The 15,784-nt window shown below is 50.1% G+C and overlaps 1 protein-coding gene across 2 annotated transcripts in view; it reads left to right on the forward strand.

Moving 5' to 3' along the window:
* The first annotated feature begins 1,489 nt into the window (after positions 1–1,489).
* SMAD3 (SMAD family member 3) overlaps positions 1,490–15,784 on the forward strand; it is a 138,090-nt gene continuing 123,795 nt past the window's right edge. Inside the window, exon 1 of one of the 2 annotated variants that reach the window (XM_032244592.1) lies at positions 1,490–2,296. In XM_032244592.1, the coding sequence (XP_032100483.1) occupies positions 2,091–2,296 (206 nt within the window). In that variant the 5' untranslated portion in view covers positions 1,490–2,090. The remainder of the gene's footprint in view (positions 2,297–15,784) is intronic. The other variant, XM_032244591.1, reaches the window with a different exon arrangement.

The following is a 15,784-nucleotide window of genomic DNA, read 5'->3' on the forward strand; positions in this document are numbered from 1 at the left end:
AAAAAAAAAAAAAAAAAAAAAAAAAAAAAGGCCGGGCGCAGTGGCTCCAGCCTGTAATCCCAGCACTTTGGGAGGCCGAGGCGGGTGGATCACGAGGTCAAGAGATCGAGACCATCCTGGTCAACGTGGTGAAACCCCGTCTCTACTAAAACTACAAAACATTAGCTGGGCATGGTGGCGCGTGCCTGTAATCCCAGCTACTCAGGAGGCTGAGGCAGGAGAATTGCCTGAACCCAGGAGGCGGAGGTTGCGGTGAGCCGAGATCGCGCCATTGCACTCCAGCCTGGGTAACAAGAGCGAAACTCCGTCTCAAAATAAAATAAAATAAAATAAAAAATACAAAGCGGGGGTAGGGGGTGGGGGATTCCTGCTGTTAACAACAAACAAAGGACTTAGACACTGGCTAGTCTGATGTGGGAGGCGGCAGCAAGAAAAAGGCCCAGGGTCCCGGAGTAGCTCCTGAAAGTCACCAAGGGGCCTGCGGGCAGATGCCCCTGAAATCTTTTGATGGGGAGAAAAGACCGGATCTCCCCAAAGTGTCAGTTTGTTGCTGTTTCGCTTTTTTTTTTTTTTTTTTTTTTTTTGAATACATAAACTCCCGAATACTCCTGTCTTGCCTCACTTTTCTGTGAGTTCATTGCTTTGGAAACAAAATTCTCTTGCCTTGATTGGGTGTCAAATTTCCGATCTTTCTCTATCAGGAGATCCAGCAACACCCGGTTATGTAAATTTCTTCCAAAGATAAATTTGAAAGCATCCCCATTCATTCCTTTAAGAATTCAACAGATGTCTTTGAGGCCTATTTTCTGCCGGGTACTCGCTTCACAAGGCTTAAGGGACCCCAGGCTCCAGCCACTGTCGAGGTTGTCACTGAGATCCCCAACTCTCCACTTCTGAGGACCCACTTCTCTCCACCTCCCGCCTCCGCACACGTTCCCGAGGCCCTCAGCCGGTGTGATCTCACCGACGAGAGAATAAAAACAGCCCCCGGGCGCCGGAGCCGGCCAAGGGCCTTGACGGGGATCAGCTAGCGCGGGGCCAAGTGCGCGCCCCAACTTCCTGGGCCCGGGCCTTCCGCGCGCCCCCTCTCGGGCTAGGGTCCCCTCCAGGTTGCACTCCCGCTGGGACAGCGCTTGCTTGCTGCGAGTCCAACCCTCTCCGGCCCGCAACTCCAATCGAGCTGCCGGAGTGTGGGCTCCGAGAGCGAACGCCAAGGGCCGCGCTCAGCCCTCCCTTCTCGCCGCGCCTTTCCCAAGACTTCCTCCCCACGCCCGCCCGACTTCAGGTCGGGGCCGCGCGGGATCCCGCGCGCTCCAGCCAGGGCTGCTGCAGCCCGGGTCGCCCACGTGGGCGTGCTGGGCGTGGGGAGGTGGCGAGGTGGCCGGACGGCCGGGAGCCCTTCCCGGAGCAGGGGGCGGGCAGGGCGCCCGCGCGAGGAGGCGGCGGGGCGCGGGGGAGGAGGCGGGGAGCCCCGGCGGCGAGGGGGCGGTGACAGCGCTAGGAAAGGAGGCTGCACGCGGATTTGCATGAAACACAGACTGGGAGCGGGCGGGAGCGGGAGCGGGAGCGCGGCGGACGCCCCGGGCCGGCCCAGCCAGCGAGCGAGCGAGCCGCGAGCCGGGAGGAGGAGGGCTGCGAGGCGGCGAGCGGCAGAGGCGGAGGGAGCTGCTCATCAAAGCTAGCGCGGCGAGCGAAGTTTGGCCGGGGGTTGGACTTTCCTTCCCGGAGGCGGCACCCAAACAGCTACCCCGTGCGGAAACCCAAACTTCTGCTGCCACTCGGAGTCTCGCGGCCGCCGCCTCCGCCCCGCGTTCGGGGCCTTCCCGACCCGGCGCCGCTGCCGTCCGCCCACCCGCCTGGCCGCCCTTTTCCCCGCCGTGGGAGCCGCTCCGGGCTCAGAGCGGCGCGCCGAACCCCGCAGGCTGCAGCGCGGCGGCCCGGCCCGGCGCCCCGGCAACTTCGCCGAGAGTTGAAGCGAAGTTTGGGTGGCCGAGGCCGGCCCGGGCAGAGCTCCCCTCTGCGCCCCCGGCGTCCCGCCTAGTACAGCCCCGCCGGGGGCGCTCCTCGCCGCCCGCGCGCCCTCCCCAGCCATGTCGTCCATCCTGCCTTTCACTCCCCCGATCGTGAAGCGCCTGCTGGGCTGGAAGAAGGGCGAGCAGAACGGGCAGGAGGAGAAATGGTGCGAGAAGGCGGTCAAGAGCCTGGTCAAGAAGCTCAAGAAGACGGGGCAGCTGGACGAGCTGGAGAAGGCCATCACCACGCAGAACGTCAACACCAAGTGCATCACCATCCCCAGGTGGGGGCCCGCCCGGGGGACCCGGGGGCAAGCAGCCCAGCCGCCTGGCACTGCGGGGCCGACCCAGTGGGGTTGGAGGTGGGAAGAGGGAGAGAGACTGTGCGTGCGTGTGTGTGAGAGTGGGGAGCGAGAGCAGGGGTAGGAAGGGGGTGGGGGGACCCCAAACAAAACCATCTCTGCATTTGCAAAGATCAGAGCCCGAGGCTTCCACGCGGCACTCTCGCTTCCAGACCTCACATTCCCTTTCCACCTCCGGGAGGGGAGAGCCGGTTGCTGCGGGACTCGGCCGCCCCCACCCAGGGGAGCTGGGGCTGGAAGTTGAGGCCCGCTTTGTTCGGCTCCGCGGGCCGGAGCCCCTCCTCCGCCGCCGCCTCCCGCCCCCGCGGCCCGCGCTCGTGGAGCTGGTGGTGTCTCTGCGTTTCTTTTCTTCAGTCCGGTCTCCCCACTTCTTTCCTCTACAGGAATGCGGTCCGTACAGCTGGGGCTGTGGGTGAGGAGCGGGAGCCTCGTGATTGACAGATTCCTTCTTCGTTCTTTCTTTGCCTTCGGGATTAGCATTTTTATCGAGTATTTTTAGACTCGGTTGTGCCAGTCTCCCGCCCCCTGTGCACGCACGCACTTTGGTTGCAGTGCAAATGCTCTGACTTCCAAATGGGAGAGACAAGTGGCAGAAAATAGGGTCTTCTCCCTCACTTCCCACCCCTCATCCCGACTCTTTTGCCCTCTTTTTAGTCCAAGAGATTTTGAGTCCGTGCAGAACGAGGGAGAGGGGCGGGCTGGAGCCGGGCAGATAACAAAACACACCCCAAAGTGGGCCTCGCATCGGCCCTCGCATTCCTGTAGAGCTCTCCTTCCCAAAGCGCTCTGCCATCTGTCTGGATCTCCTTTATCCTTCCCGTCGCGCGCTAGCTAGGTCGGGCGGGAGCCCACAGATGGCTGATAGAAGGGGTCAGTGACTTCAGTCCCCCAGGGGCTTCCTTAGCTTAGCTGTGCCTGGCTGAGAATTGGGGGTGGAGGTACCTTGGCCTCCTGTCTCTACCTCTCAGCCGTCTTTGATTCTGAACCAGGGGAGAGGGTGCGTGTGTTGGGGGGTGGCTGTTTTGGAGGTCCTAGGCTGCAGAGGAATGAATAGAGAGCACCAGGGACTGTCAGCCACGAAGGGTTGTCATCCCTGCTCCGGAGCCAGGGTGGACTCCATCCTTGGCCACCTGCTTGGGGCAGTGGTACAAGGTCTGCCAGGCGAGTCAGGCAGGCACAAAGCAACATCTGTCTGCGGGAACTCAGGGCAGGCTTCCCCTGGAAATAAATGCCACATATGGTGGGAGTGCGGACTTAAAAAAAAATCTTTTTTCACTGGGTGGATCCAGTCAATAAAGGGGGAGGGAAGGCGGTGTGCTGTCTGGGGAAGTTTCTGGGCGTGTGATTGGGAGCCAGAATTGACTTCAGAGGAGGTGGTGTGGTGTGATGTGATGGTCAGAGAGACCCGGGGTTTGGTTCCAGCTCTGGTTCTTAATTCTTCTGTATTTCTTCGGTGCGGGTGGAGAGGGTAGAGTGGGTGAGTATCCTACTTCTCTGTCTGGGGAGGGGTCTGCGAAACCTACCTTGTCCGTATCTGCCTTGGTGCATTGAAGACAAACGCTTTATGCATTGAAAAAGAAAAAAGAAGTGGTATTAATTGTAAAACAGGCAGCCGTGAAAAGTGTTTCACAGTTTACAAAGCACTTTCACATGGTTTTCTGAGGTCCTCAAAAAAAGCAAGCAGGCAACCAGCCAAGCCCTGGAAAGTAGATAAGGTTGGTAGGCCTAAGATTATCACATTTTTAAGTTGAGAAAACTTTAGAAGAGAGAGGTGCAAAGGCTTGGGCAGTAGACACGGGCTTCTGACCGCATGTGCTCTTTCTGCTGCCCCATGCTGCTTTCTACTTTGAAGATCTGAATACATTCTTTGCTGAATGCTAAAGCTCTGTTAGCTTGGCGAGGGCCCTGTGGATCTTTGTATGTGCGGCTGCTCCTTTATCTTTGGGCTGCTGACGGCTTGGCGGAGAGGCCTTGCTTTCCCTCGCCTTGGTAGGAGTTTGTCCTCTGTGAGGCCATACCTTTGGCCTGCCTTTTCCTCTTCTAAAGTCCTGCCGAGACTTTGGAAGGCTAAGACAGATGCACGTTTTGGATGCTTCTGAGAGTTCAAGTGACCCTGCCCTGTGGCCTTCTCGTGACTTTGTTAGGACTGAGGCATCCTTCTGCCTGCCTGGATAGGACCTAATGCAAAAGGACATTTTTTTTTTTTCATCTTTTTTCACAAGTTAGGGAAACCCAGTTGCTTGGGTGGATCCAGACAAAATGGATTTTCATCCTCGGATTTTGTGCCCACGCCTCTGGGTCACCTTGTGTCCCTTGGCAACAGCTGCCGCTGTTTTGGTCGTGGGCAGAAAACTAAAGGCCACATCTTGGGGAGGTGGCTGGCTTGGCCTTCTGCTGATGATATCGTGTGCTGAGCCCCATAGGTTGCAGCGTTGATTGTCAAATGGTCTGCTTTCACCACACTGCCTTTTAGTTTGGAAAGTGGAGAAAGGAAAGTGTTTAACTTAGTCATCCCCCTGTGTGGGTGGGGGTTGGTCACTGGGTGCTTAAAAACACTCTGCAAGATCTGGACTCTGGGGTTTAAGGAGCCCTCAGTCTAAGGAGATTATGCCAAGTGTGTTTTGGCTAATATGTAATCATGAGCTGCAACAGCAACATTTGGCAATTAAAGCTGTATACTAGGGACTTCCAGACCGCAGGCTGGCTGCTTCTCTCTGACACCAGCTGTAACGTGTTTCAATTATGGGGCGGGGGGAGTGCTGGAGTGATGCACACTTGTCAATATCAAGACAGTAAAAGAGATTGGTGCGGAGGAAGTGGTAAGAGCTTCATTTAGATACACTAACAAAGGGGCTGTCAGGCTGCTCTGATGTCTGGCAGGATTGGCAGGATATACACATGTTTTATAACAGCCTCTCATGCCCCACCTGCGTGAGCACCTGAGGAAAGCTGCAAGTCTCTTCCTCGCTAGTTTATAAGAATGGAAGCATTCAGAAGCGTTTGCCACTGAATGAGAGACGGTGTGAGAGCGTTATATCAGGAATAGCACACTTAAAACTTAATTTTCTGGTGGACACTGGTAGCCCGTGCTTCTACGGGGGAATCCATGCCTTGGCCTAGTTGCTGAGAGATAGAGCAAGGTTAAGGCACTGCTTGTTTGGAAGGGAAAATGGGCTTTCTGGTGTCAGAGCACCCAGTCCCGTGGAAAACGGGAGAATCGAAGGGAACACTAGGTCTGACACACAGCATCTGCTCCCTCCCTGTGAATCTGATCTTTTACTGTGGTGCCCTCCTGTTATCTCCTTGAATTTCGCCAGGGTACTCTCACCTTAAGGAGGAAGGATAAAGATCCTAATCTTTATTTATTTATTTTTGAGTTGGAGTCTGGCTCTGTCTCCCATGCTGGAGTGCAGTGGCACGATCTCAGCTCACTGCAACCTCTGCCTCCTGGGTTCAAGTGATTCTCCTGCCTCAGCCTCCCAGGTAGCCGGGACTATAGGTGTGTGCCACCATGCCTGGCTAATGTTTTATATTTTTAGTAGAGACGGGGTTTCACTGTGTCAGCCAGGATGGTCTTGATCTCCTGACCTCATGATCTGCCTGCCTCAGCCTCCCAAAGTGCTAGGATTACAGGCATGAGCCACTGTGCCCAGCCAAAGATCCTAATCTTTAACATTCCTTTTTCAAATTTCTGGGGATAGACCTACTACCAAGGCCGTAGAGCCCTCCCTCTTCTCTCAGCTGCAGCTAGAGCACCAAGCCGGTGTGGCCCATTGGAAGCAAGCCGCCTTCCAGCTGCTAGGGAGGTAGTCCATTGTCTCTTTGCTCTTGTTAACTTTGATTAGGGGAGCTCCACGTAGGGCCGAGAAGAGGAGGGGCCTGCAGGGCATTAGGTAGCTGAGGAGGAGTCTGACTCAGCTGCATCTGAACCTAGGGGCCACTTGATGTTCCCTGGGAACATTTAGAGCCTGCTTGCACCTGGGAGTTGAATGTTTGCAGATGACTCCTCTGTTGATAATTGCCAGTCAAATGTTACAGGGCTGGATTTTATTGATTTATTGGTATGTATTGGACCCCTCCCATGTCTGAGTCCATTTTTTAGGTACCAGAGGAGGATGTAGAGACATACTTGAAAAGTTCGCCGCCTGTGAGAAGCTTACACATCAGTAAGGGAAACATTAATAGAGCATTATTTGAGTACCTAGCTGCTATCTCTTTCTCATTCCCAGCTACCAGTAGAAATATGAGATCTAGTATGGATGATTTTTTGGAGGGCGCGTTGGTATGCCTTTTAAATATATAAGTCATTAGGCTAGAAAATCAAATCATGACAGCCATCTGTTTTCTCTGGAAAAAAACACAAGATTCAGGTCTTATCTACCGTTTTACTACCTGCATGGATTTGGGAATCCACTTAAGTGTCACAGCTTTTATGTCTGCCCCTGTAAAGTCAGGATGAGATAAGCCCTGTGGAAGTGTTTTGTGAGCCAGAGAACTTGACAGGTATGTTACCTTTAGCCTTCCTTCTGCATTCATTCATTATTCAATCATTCGGTCCTTTACTGAGCACGTGCTAAGATGACCACAGCAGGGTCCCAGTACTATTCCAAGTTTTAGAACGGAGCTCCCTGTCTAGAGCGGGAGACAGACTTACCCAAAGGTAGAGGGGCGTGAGCTGTAGCTGAGGAATATGCTAAGTGCCCAGCAGTGTGGAAACAGTTAATTCTGTAGGAGGGAGATGTAGACAGGAGGAGAACCCGTGAGAGGTGGAAAACCTCTCATGGGAACAAGAGTTATCCCAGGGAAGTTTTTGGACTGCAATATGATGTTGGGAACTTTTTGGTACTTGGGGTTAGTTCCCTACAAGAATGAGGACGTCGTTATCTTCTTTTACTAAACTGAGTGCTGCTCTAAATATGTTACTTTGTACCTGGCACTGAACGGCTGTTGACTTGGGCGCTGTATTTTAGTCCACTATAGAGCGTTTTCTCTTTGAAGTAAAAATGTAATTTAGTACTGCAAACCTAACATTCAGGCTTCCTTAGTGGAAACAGGGACTTTAGATGTATCAGCTCAGAATATGACAGGGAGTGTTGATAAAAAGTGGACAACTTGCAGGTGGCTGTTTTGAAATTCAAAGCTTCGGTATGACCTAGCTTCTCATTTCTCTGGTTAACACTTGCTGAGAATAAATCCCAGACGCCTGAGTTTCTGAATGAGCATAGGCGCTTTTAGTGGTATATTTTTAAAAAAGTCTTTGCAAGGATGAAGTTTTAAATGACAATATTAATAACAGAAAAAAATCTATGAATACAGTCGCATTTAATCCTGATGAGAAATGAAAGAAGTTGATGGAATTGAGAGAATTTGCTTCAGCTTATCACATCAGGAATCCAATTAAATGAGTTAAAAAATAAATATTGGTTTAATAATGTAAACGTGATTGCTATATTATTATAATGGAAATAAAATTCACACGATTTAATGAACTGAGCGACCATTAATTTTTACTTGTTAATTTATTAGGAGATTTTAATGCCATTTGATACGCGGAAGAGCCGTTATTCTGTGTGAGCTCCTTAATGAAATAGGACCAAGCAGGGCTTGCTGTAAATGGAAATCAGACTTCATTCCCGTTAACCTTATTCTCCCACCTTCATCCGCGTGTCCTTCAGCTTCCTGTGATTGCAGTGAAGTCCTCTAAGGCTGGAATGCCGCTTTCTTAATCAGCAAGTCTCATGAATAGTCCTAATTGACTTTTGCCCTTTTCTCCTTTGCTGTACTGACTGATTAAAACAAAAGCAAAACTAAAAAAAGACTCCATTCCCTTCCCCAAATCCACATCTCATAGTGCGGGTTGGCTGGCAAGAGGACTTCCCAAGAAGGCTGCTCGTGATGGCAGCCTGCTGAACGTCCGGGGGGTGGGGGGTTCACCAGCCATGTGCACGCGTGAATGGCTGGAGCAGTGCTGGATGGGGCTAGGTCCCCGCTAAGGAGGGCTATGACCTTCTGTTGGCCTCTGAGAGTGCCTGAGCCCTGGAGCCTTCAGTCTCCCCATCTTCAAGCACAATGTTTCCTGGAAATGGTGGGCAGCTGCCATCCTAAACCTGCCCTACAGAAGTTTGGTTTCTAATTTTATTCTAGTCCAAGTTTCAGCACAGAGACAATTCCAAGAGAGCTTGTTGGGTTCATTTTTATGCCTTCCTTGAATGCACCTACGAGGTGTTAATTTCTGTGCCAGGTAACGGGGACAAAATAGTGAATAGGGCAGGTACTATCCCTGGTGTTCTGCAGCTTCTAGTCCACTGGCTGTGAAACACAGGTTCTTTGGAATTGTAAGAATGCTGTATGTGTTCACTCTTTAGCTAATTTGTAAATACTGTTTTCTTGGTGCCAAACAAACCAAATCCCCCAAGCTCTGCAGTGCATTGACTCTCGACAAGGATCTCTCTCACTCTCTGTGTATAACATTATCCTTCGTTTCGACTTAATTAACAGCTTGAGAAATAGCAAATCTATAGCACGAGTCATGCTATCCACTGCTGGTTATCTAAGGCCCTTGCTGTAAACAGCAGCCTGCCACAGTGGCAACTGCTGCAGAATGTTTTGACAGAGACTCAGTTTAAAACGAAAACACAGTAGAAGCCTATTAATTAAGTCTGTTCAGCTAACTCTGGACTAGGCGAAAGTTTGTTTAGCAAGGACTTTTCGCCCCATAAATTCTGTCAAAGCAAAATTACTGATAAACAGGGGTTTGAGGATTATTTTGGAGGTAGGAGTCAGCAGCCCTGGGTGGGTTCTAGACCTGACTCTGTTTCTGATTAGCTGTGAGACCTGGGACAAGCCACTTCTTTGGGCCTCAAAAAGTCTCAACTGGAAAATAGGCTAGCTGAGCTCTATTGGAGGGCCTTTTTGGAATTGGTTTTCATGTAAGTGTTTTGTTTTATTTATTTATTTATTTTTGAGGTGGGGTTTTGTTCTTGTTGCCTAGGGTGGAGTGTAATGGTGCAGTCTCTGCTCACTGCAACCTCTGCCTTCCAGGTTCAAGCAATGGTCCTGCCTCAGCCTTCTGAGTGGCTGGGATTATAGGTGCTCGCCATCACACCTGGCTCATTTTGTATTTTTAGTGGGGACCAGTTTCAGCATGTTGGCCAGGCTGGTCTTGAACTCCTGGCTTCAAATGATCTGCCCGCCTTGGCCTCCATTCAAAGTGTTGGGATTACAGGTGTGAGCCTCTGTGCCTGGCCACATACAAGCATTTTAGAAGCTTCCAGTTGCACGAATCTAGTTGATCAGTGAATCACAGATCTTTCTTAATTATTAATGTTCCAAGACTCTATCACCCTGGTGTCAATTTACATAAGTAAAAATAATAAAATTATAATTCAGCCTTTAATTTAGGTGATTTCCCTCCCTCTTCCTTGCCTCTTCCTTACTCTGTCAGCCGAAATCAGTGAAATTTAACTACAAAGAAATACAAAAATAATGCTAAGATGAAGACGTGGAGCTGTGCCTCTTGAGATGCAGTGAACAGTTTTTCTTCTTTTGTTGCTATTTTTGGGTATTCTAAGAACAGGAAGTTTACTTAAACTAATGACCACCGATGCCTAAAAATGGTTAAATGGAAGAGGTAGGCATTATAGAGGATACCTGTGGAAAATGTTTGCTCATATGTCAGAGTTGACCCAGGAAGCTTCCTTTATTTATTTCCAAGCATCTATATAAAGAAAGACTACACTTGATTGCGTAAGCATGAGCCTTTTGTTAGGCAGCGTGGAAGCTGCAAGTTTAAACTCCAGTGAGGAAATGAAGAGTGAGTTTCCTCCTAAATAGTTCTTCTTCAGTATCACATGGCTCTCCCAGCTTATATTTGGCAGGTTTTTCTCTTGAATGCTTTGCTGGTAGTTTAGGATTATTGTTTCTTCTTTCTTTCTTTCTTTTTTTTTTGAGTTGGAGTTCTCTGTCGCCCAGGCTGGAGTGCAGTGGTGTGATCTTGGCTCACTGCAACCCCTGCCTCCAGGGTTCAAGCGATTTTCCTGCCTCAGCCTCCCAAGTAGCTGGAACTACAGGTGCCCACCACCACACCCAGCTAATTTTTGTATTTTTAAGAGACAGGTTAGGACTCCAGTATTGTTTAAGAAACATGTGTATGACTTTGCCTTTGAAGCCTACAGAGTGGTAAATCTGGTCCCTTTTGCTGTTAAGTGTTGCATCACAAACTGCCAAGCCAAGGTGTAGCTCTGAGGTGTCACCATTTTTTTTTTTTCTTTTCAACTGGACTTTTGAAAATAGTAATGCTTTTGGGTGTGTGTTTTTTAAAGGTCTGTTTTTACGCTGTCACAGCTCAAAAATGCCAAAAGGCATTTTTTCCTTAAAAAATCACCTCTGGGTTAAGCCCAAATGTGGAGTAAGGAATCCAGAAAGGACTTTTTGAGTAGCTACAAGTAGCTGAAAGCAGGCACTGGTGATGGAAATCGGGTTTTTCCTTTTGCTTCAAATCTTCCTGGTTGTAAACTTTTTCTTACCCTTATTGAAGTCAGATTCAAGGTAAGCCTAATTTCTCCCAGCCGTGGGAGGCCAGAGTGAATTGCTATTTGCTGTGCCACCCCTTCACCTTTTGTGTGTGGCTGCTTGTCTCTCCCCAAACAGGTTCTTCATACATTACCTGGGGAGCAGGGAGGGGGAGGACAGGAAGAGCACAGTAGGGCAGAAAGAGCAAAGACTCTCAAGTCTGACAGATCTGGGCTTGAGTGTGACAGTTTTTAGCTATGTGGTGACCTTGGGTACTTTGCTTCAAGTTATTGAGCCCCAGTTTCTGCATCTGTAAACTGAGGATGAAACCACCTACTTCACAGAAATCAACCCAAGTGGCCAGGTGCGGTGGTTCATGTCTGTAATCCCAGCACTTTGGGAGGCTGAGGCAGATGGATCATCTGAGGTCAGGAGTTCGAGACCAGCCTGACCAATATGGTGAAACCTCATTTCTACTAAAAATACAAAAATTAGCTGGGCGTGTTAGCGGACATCTGGAATCCCAGCTACTCAGGAGGCTGAGACAGGAGAATTGCTTGAGCCAGGGAGGGGGAGGCTGCAGTGAGCTGAGATTGAGCCACTGCAGTCCAGCCTGGGAGACAGAGCGAGACTCCATCTCAAAAAAAAAAAAGAAATCAACCCAATTGAAATAAGATGTATCAAGTACTTGGCCTGTATCGATCATAGCACATAGTAGGTGCTCAGTTAACACTCATTTGCACCCCCCCCCTTTTTTTTTTAGATGGAGCCTTGCTCTGTCACCCAGGCTGGAGTGCTGTGGTGCAATCTCGGCTCGGCGCAATCTCGGCTCACCACAATCTCTGCCTCCTGGGTTCAAGTGATTCTCCTGCCTCAGACTCAAGAGTAGCTGGGATTACAGTCACGCACCACCACGCCCAGCTAATTTTTGTATTTTTAGTAGAGATGGGGTTTCACCATGTTGGTCAGGATGGTCTCAAACTCCTGACCTCATGGTTCCCCTTGCCTTGGCCTCCCAAAGTGCTGGGATTACAGGTGTCAGCCACCGCGCCCAGCCTTCGTTTTCCTTTTCAAAGGGGAAATTTGGCAGATGGTGTCCATCGACTCCAGTAGGTGATCCCCTTCCCACCCCGACACGTGCTCACAGAGCATTCTCATCTGGAGAGTCTCAGTTGATTGTAGAGTGAAAGGATCTGCTTCCAACACACACAGATGACACCCAGCCGTGCCACTTGCTGGTGTAAGGCTTGGCAGGCCACTGAAAGAGAAACAATTCATATTCTTAGGTGGCTCTGCCCTCCCCCCCTTACCTTCTCTATCATTATTTCAGAAAATTTGTTTGGTCGACTAAAAATAATAGTACTGAAAACAAACTTGGATGAATCAGTGCTCCTGGGGCGGGGGATGGGTAAGATCCTGAAGCACAAACGCAGTGACTCATGCGCCCGTCACTGATAGCTGCCCGTAAATGCATGGAAGTGCATGATGTTTATTGTTGCTGGTATTTTTTTGAGGCTTAAGTTGGAAGGCGCTTCCGGCTCTCCCTCCAGTACTGGCTTACTGGTTAGCTGGGCTGTTGAGTGAGAACGGTCAGGTCCAGAAACTCATGGCTCTGAAGTGACCTGGACATGGTGGTGGTACCCTTGACTGCCCTCAGATATGTGCAAGAGGGAGCTGAGGCTTAAAGGGTCATGCTTTGGTCCTCCACTTGGCTGTGCTCCTCTTCTTGGGGCAAGGAGACTGCAGGGCCAAGGGACAGGCCCGTCTAGAGCCAGCACTTGTTTTTCCCACATCATACTCAGAGGCCTGGCCCTTCAGTTCCCTGCCCCAGAGTCTTGAGCCTGTTTCCAAGTCCTGCATGGGCCTCTTCCCCAAATCTGTTACTTGGGGGCACACTGTGTTGGCCATGGACAGCACGTGCCCCTGCGGGCCCAATGGCTGGGCAGGGAGTGCGGGGGCAGGAAGGGATTGACTAGAACTTGGACATGTGGCCTGGGAAGTCTGCGTGGGTGTGTGTGAGGCCTCTCAAAGTTACAGGTGGTGCTGGGGGTGGGCTGAGATCTGCAGCTGGGTCTCTCTGAGCTTCCACATTCCACTGTGGCACCAAGGGGTCAGGAAATCCTTAACTCAATCCTGGACTTCAGGTCATGTTAAAGTAGTGGTCAAGGTAGCCCTTTCTGTGTACTCTTGCCCTGGGACCCACCAGTGGTAGGGACAGACTTTTTTTTTTTTTTTTTTTTTTTTTTTTTTTAAGACAGTCTTGCTCTCTCACCAGGCTGGAGTGCAGTGGCGTGATCTTGGCTCACTGCAACCTCCGCCTCCCGGGTTCAAGCTCAGCCTCACAAGTAGCTGGGACTACAGATGTGCACCACCATGCCCGGCTAGTTTTTTGCATTATAGTAGAGACAGGTTCTATCATGGTGGCCAGGATGGTCTCAAACTCTTGACCTCATGATCCACCTGCCTTGACCTCCCAAAGGCCGTCCCCTCTCTTTTTCTTTTTAGCACCATCCACTCAGCTGCGTGGTCACAACTAAATTCCAGTCCAGGTGGCACCATTATATGGGCAGGATTGTGGAGATGTTCACAGGACTTGATTTCCCTCGCCGTGAACCTGGGTCAGAATAAATTTAATGCAGATCAGGGAGAAGGAGCTACATATTGTGGCTGCTCATTCAAAAAGCGGAGCAGAGCGCTGGACCACTGCATGTGCGTTTGTCTGCTGGAAATCTTTATTAAGCATCAGAGATACGGAGATGAAGTCGTGTCTCTGAACTGCTCAGAGGCAAAAAGGGACACAGTAACCACAGTTAACGGTGGGCCTGTGGAAGAGACACTGTAATGAAGTCAAACAAAATGCCTGGGAGCCCAGAGGAAGAGCAGGTCTGTTTCTGGAAGTGTCAGAAGGCTTCACAGAGGAGGCAATGCTCAAGAGGGGCCTTGAAGGATGGGTAGAAGCGTAGGCGTGGGGTGGGAGACAGTACGGAGCACAGACCAGACTGCGGAAGGGCCTGATGTCCAGGGAAGACAGGACAGTGTAGAGTGGCCAGAGTGTGGACAAGGGCGTGGCCAGAGAGGAGGGAGAAGGATGTTGTCAAGGGCTTTGGTTTGCCAATCTTGCTGCTTCGCATTTGGACCTTGCTCTGTAAGCGTCCAGGAGATTTTAAAGCAGGGGAGTGGCATAGCAAAAGCCACCATTCTATCGTTTCTTATTTCATTTCCTCCTCTTACCCCGTGGCTGTTAACAGTAGGCTTTCTGCTTGAGTTATCCAGGTCAGAGTCATAATCCCTTACACCACCATGTGGACAGCTTTAGGCTATGTCTGGACCAGGTTGAAAATAGCGTTTTGTTCACTGCTGGGAGAGAAGACGTGTTGTTCATCCAGCAGGGCTCAGGGAACCCAGGCGTTCGGGTAATTAGCCCGTGAGTCATGTCGGCCTCTCGACGTGGATTCCTTGGGAAGCTAGGCAGGGGGCTGCTGGGCTCCATGCAGATGCCTGGTCTACCCAAGCACCGGCCCCCAAATTAGATCTCGGCCTCTGCTGGGTCTTCCTGAACCTGACACAGCGCCGTCCTATGGACCATCTCTGGTCAGTGTTTTTAATTTCTTTGTTGATCATTATCAAGGCCAGGCTTTCCAATTCCAGACCGCACTGCAGTCAGTGAAAAATACCTAAATTCTCTACTGCAGACTCATAGCATGATGTATATTTATTAAAAACGGATTCTCTTCGTTAATAAGAGAGTAAAATAGCGTGTTTTAATCAGTGTTCTTCATTCATTTTATCATTGAGAGGTTGATGTGCCTGGCCTGTATAAGGTCAGTTTATTGTTGTTGGTGTTTTAAGTTGCTGGGTTTTTAAAAGATTGAGTTTCGTGTCCAAGGACTGATTCTAGTTCTTGGGCTGTTTTTGAAAACATTGCTGGAAACCTGTTACAGAAGGCAAGGCTGGGGCAGCCCGTTGCAGTGCCGTGGGTTAAAATCCCTGCTCCTCCATTGACTGTGGTGGTGACTGTGGACACGTCATTTAACTTTGAGCCACCTTTTCCTTATCAGCAAAATGGAAAAAACAATGACCTCCATCAGGAGGGAGGTTATTGAAGTTATTTATTTAGATCAGATTAGATTTATTTAAAATTAAAAGCTTCTTGCGGCCAGACACGGTGGCTCACGCCTGTAATCCCAGCATTTTTGGAGGCCGAGGTGGGAGGATCATGAGGTCAGGAGATCGAGACCATCCTGACTAACACAGTGAAACCCCATCTCTACTAAAAATACAAAAAATCAGCCGGGCTTGGTGGCACGTACCTGTAGTCCCAGCTACTGGGAAGGCCGAGGCAGGAGAATTGCTTGAACCTGGGAGGCGGAGGTTGCAGTGAACCGAGTTCACTGCACTCCAGCCTGGGCAACAAGAGTGATACTCTGTCTCAGAGAAAAAAAAAAAAAAAAAGCTTCTTGCAAGCTGTGAAATGTTTTGCAGTGTCACATATTATTTCTTTATAGTGCAGAAGTCACTGCTATTTCTAAAAAACCCAGGATGGTAGTTAAGGCTTCCAACTTTACACCCAGATTCCCACAGAGACCTTTTGACAATCATAAATAATGCATACAATTCAATTCGAGTAGGAGCTGGGGACACACGTGCTCTGGTGCCTTGTACTAGAAGCTTAGGTGAGCTGCTGCTCTTGGCCTTCCTTTTCCAAGCATTTGACTCAGAAGACGGTCGAGTCAGCAGTGCTGACCGTTAGCAGATCATCTAAGCCCACTCATGTGAGGTGATCCTGGTAGGTGCTGCATGGACTGAGTGTTGACTGCGAGCTGAGTGTGTGCCGGAGTGGGCGATCTGGTTGATCTTACTTACCTACAAGACTCTGGGAAAGATGGGTTATTTATGTTT

The sequence above is a fragment of the Sapajus apella genome, unplaced genomic scaffold (assembly GCF_009761245.1).
Source record: "Sapajus apella isolate SASKATOON/1434 unplaced genomic scaffold, GSC_monkey_1.0 scaffold55, whole genome shotgun sequence".
NCBI classification, from domain to species: Eukaryota; Metazoa; Chordata; class Mammalia; order Primates; family Cebidae; genus Sapajus; species Sapajus apella.